This window comes from Micromys minutus (assembly GCF_963924665.1).
Source record: "Micromys minutus genome assembly, chromosome: 1".
In the NCBI taxonomy this organism is placed as follows: Eukaryota; Metazoa; Chordata; class Mammalia; order Rodentia; family Muridae; genus Micromys; species Micromys minutus.
Window position 1 is genome coordinate 67,208,296 of NC_137969.1, and position 2,956 is coordinate 67,211,251.

General features: G+C 47.3%; 1 protein-coding gene across 1 annotated transcript; it reads right to left on the bottom strand.

Moving 5' to 3' along the window:
• Positions 1-756: 756 nt before the first annotated feature.
• Positions 757-2,013, bottom strand: BECN2 (beclin 2; the record flags this gene model as incomplete). Its single annotated transcript, XM_080925986.1, has 1 exon — positions 757-2,013. The coding sequence occupies one exon, from the start codon at positions 2,011-2,013 to the stop codon at positions 757-759; it is 1,257 nt and encodes a 418-aa protein (XP_080782112.1).
• Between the last annotated feature and the right edge of the window lie 943 nt (positions 2,014-2,956).

Genomic DNA, 2,956 nt, shown 5'->3' on the forward strand with positions numbered 1-2,956 from the left:
ATAATAGATTCTCAGTTCACAAACCCTCTACACAAGAAGATTGCATAAAATGGACAAAGATACAAGCTGCCCTTCTATATGCGATAGAAGACCTATAGAATCCCTTAAGGTATTCCTATCTACCTATCGTCGTTTACGGCCACAGGATCCAGGATGGCTTTCTTCGGCTCCGTCTTGATTTCTCCCTTTTCTCCACCTACCTCTCCCTGTCCAATCATGTAACGCCTTAACATAAATCTACAGAGGTACAAAATTCCAATATCCTGGCAATAATGAATGCCCGAATGCCTTGAGCCTTAAGGCAACCCCCCCCCAACACACACACAGTCACACTTTCTTACTTTTAATCATTTAATCATTACTGAAATCATCTTAGATATGAAAAGGAAAGGATTATACTATACAACAATGAACTCAGTCCCTGATTTTTTTCCCGTCATCTTGAATACCTGGGTGTAGAGGAACAAGAGAAAAAGATACAAAGGAAAGAGAAGAAGTGTAAGGACAACAGTGGCGAGTGGCATCTGGGTCACCTTGTTGCTAGGTGTCATCGATGGACTGAAGGCAATATTTTAAAATTCATTCTCGGCTGGTTCATACAATCCGGGCACTCAGGGGCCTAAGGCAGTAGTGGCGTCAGGGGTTAAGGTCAACTTGAACTCTGGAAAACCTGTCTCGAAAATGACAAAATGGAATTTTTTAATCAAACGTGTTTTTTTTTTTTTTTTTTATGGTATTTTCGAGAACATGTTAATTCTAACAGTACCTCGTGGAAGCCCAAGCAACGATCAACTTCAGGTCGGTAAGCATGAACTTCAGAGCCCTCGACCACTCCTCCTCTGTGTTCAGATGGGTCCTGATGAAGCAGCACTCTCCACTGCCCGAGGCATCCTCCATCATCCCTTCCTCCACACGGATGCTGTAGGGCAGGCAGGGGTATCTCTCATCCTTCTCAGTCTCCTCCACAAACTGCTGCAGACAGTCCAGGAAGGCCTTCATACCACAGTCAAACTTGTTATTCAAGTTGACGCTGTGGCTCCCATCGGAGAACAAGGGCAGCACCTCATTATCAGCCAAGGACTTGAGATAGGAATGGTCCCCAAAGGGAACCAGCTGATACCTCTGGAACTGCAGTCCAGCTACCTTGGACAAGCTGAAGAGCAGTAAGACTGCCTGTCCCCAGGCGGCATTGATCTCAGTCCATCCCACCCGGACCCCGGGAAGGCAGCCCAGCCTGAAATTGTTGATAATACCCAAGGGACCTTCAACTGAAATGTTAAATATGGAACTGAAGATATTGGTCCTTCCTAAGCGGCGCAGCTGATTCAGGGCATACTTCAGCTGGTTCTCCACACTGCTCAGCTGGTCCATGAGCTCCAGCTGTTCCATCTTCAGAGCAGAATAGTCGATCTTGTACCGTTCACTCTGTTGATACAGCTCCTCGCTCTCAGCCTGGGCTGCTCTGAGTTCAGCCGCCACCCTTGCGTGATGACCATCTAGGTCCTCTAGCTCCTGAGTCAGCCTTGCTTCCTCCTGCTCCAGACCCGATAGTTCCTCACGTAGCTCCGCGTTTAGCGCCTCCCTCTCTTCCTCACTCACCAGCAACTCTTTTTCCAGAAATCGTTGGTAGTTCTGGTTGTCAGATGCAACATGAGTGAGTTGGTTGTCCAGTTGCTTCAGAAAATTGTCGGTACAGTCCACACACAGCGGGTGGTCCGCCACCTTTTGGTCGGAGAGGATTTCAACGGTCTCTAAGATAGTATTTTGGACAGTGTGCAAAGTTCTCATGGACGCAGTCTCCCCAAGCAGAGTAAAGGTGCAGCAAGTCCTTCCCTGGGACATCTTGCCGCCTTCAGAGTGGGGTCTGTCAGAGGTCTTGACCTGGGACTCTCCAGAAACTGGCATCTCCGTGGGAGCATTGGCTTGGTGCTGGGCTTCCGAGGCTCCCCCCTGCTGCTCTACGAACTTCAGGGGCTCACTGCAGCGCTGACACAGGAAACGGACAGGAAACATCCTGGAGCTCGGCACTCCCACCAGGGTCTAGGTCTCTTTCTAGCGCCTCTGGGAACCGATTTCCCTCCACTTCCCTTTTTACCTTATCACAACCCCCTAAAGGGGTTACCTGTTGACTCAGAGCATCCCTCAGGCCAGCGATTCCCCGAGGAAAGGCTGCTTATCTTGTTTTTCTCCTTGAAAGTTTTCAAGGCGCACCTTAAACTATTCATAGCCTAGAAACACCTAATGCAAAACCACACCTTTAGAAAATGTCCAAGCTGGGTATAATGGCACGTGCCAGTAATTCTAACATTCAAGGCATAGAGGCAAGATCCCGAATTTGTTTATTTATGTATATTTGGGGTGGAGTTAACCTGAACTCTCTAGGCCCACTTGACCTTCACTTGCATAGGCATCTCAGGTGATGGGATTAAAGATTTATATCACCACACCCACTGAATGTTGAATTTTTCTCCTGCCTAAACTATACCCTACCAGAACAACCCGGAGTACATTGTGAGACCCTGCCTTAAAAACAAGAGAAAAAAGTCCAGGTGTATTGACACAGGCCTGTGATCCTAGGATTGTTACCTGCTTTAGCAACATAGTGAGTACCAGACGATCCAGGTACAGCAAGACTGTCACAGAAATGAAAAACAAAAAGACACATTCTTAGCACATGGAGGGTAGAGGATCAGGAGTTTAAGGCCAGCCCGGGTTCTATGTGGCCCTATCTCAAAATATAAACTCAACAAGAAGCCGGGTCATATCAACCCAACTCCAAGGTCTAGACTGCTTTCCAGCCTCTCCTGTCTCTCGACATGACTTGATTTTAGTTTGTCAGTGATTCATACTGCCCACCACCCAAATTGCTCTCTATTTCCTTTTAAAAGCAGGTTTTTCTAATATATTTATTGTGGAGGGAGCATCCTTGTACTGTCATGTAGAGGTCAGAAGACAT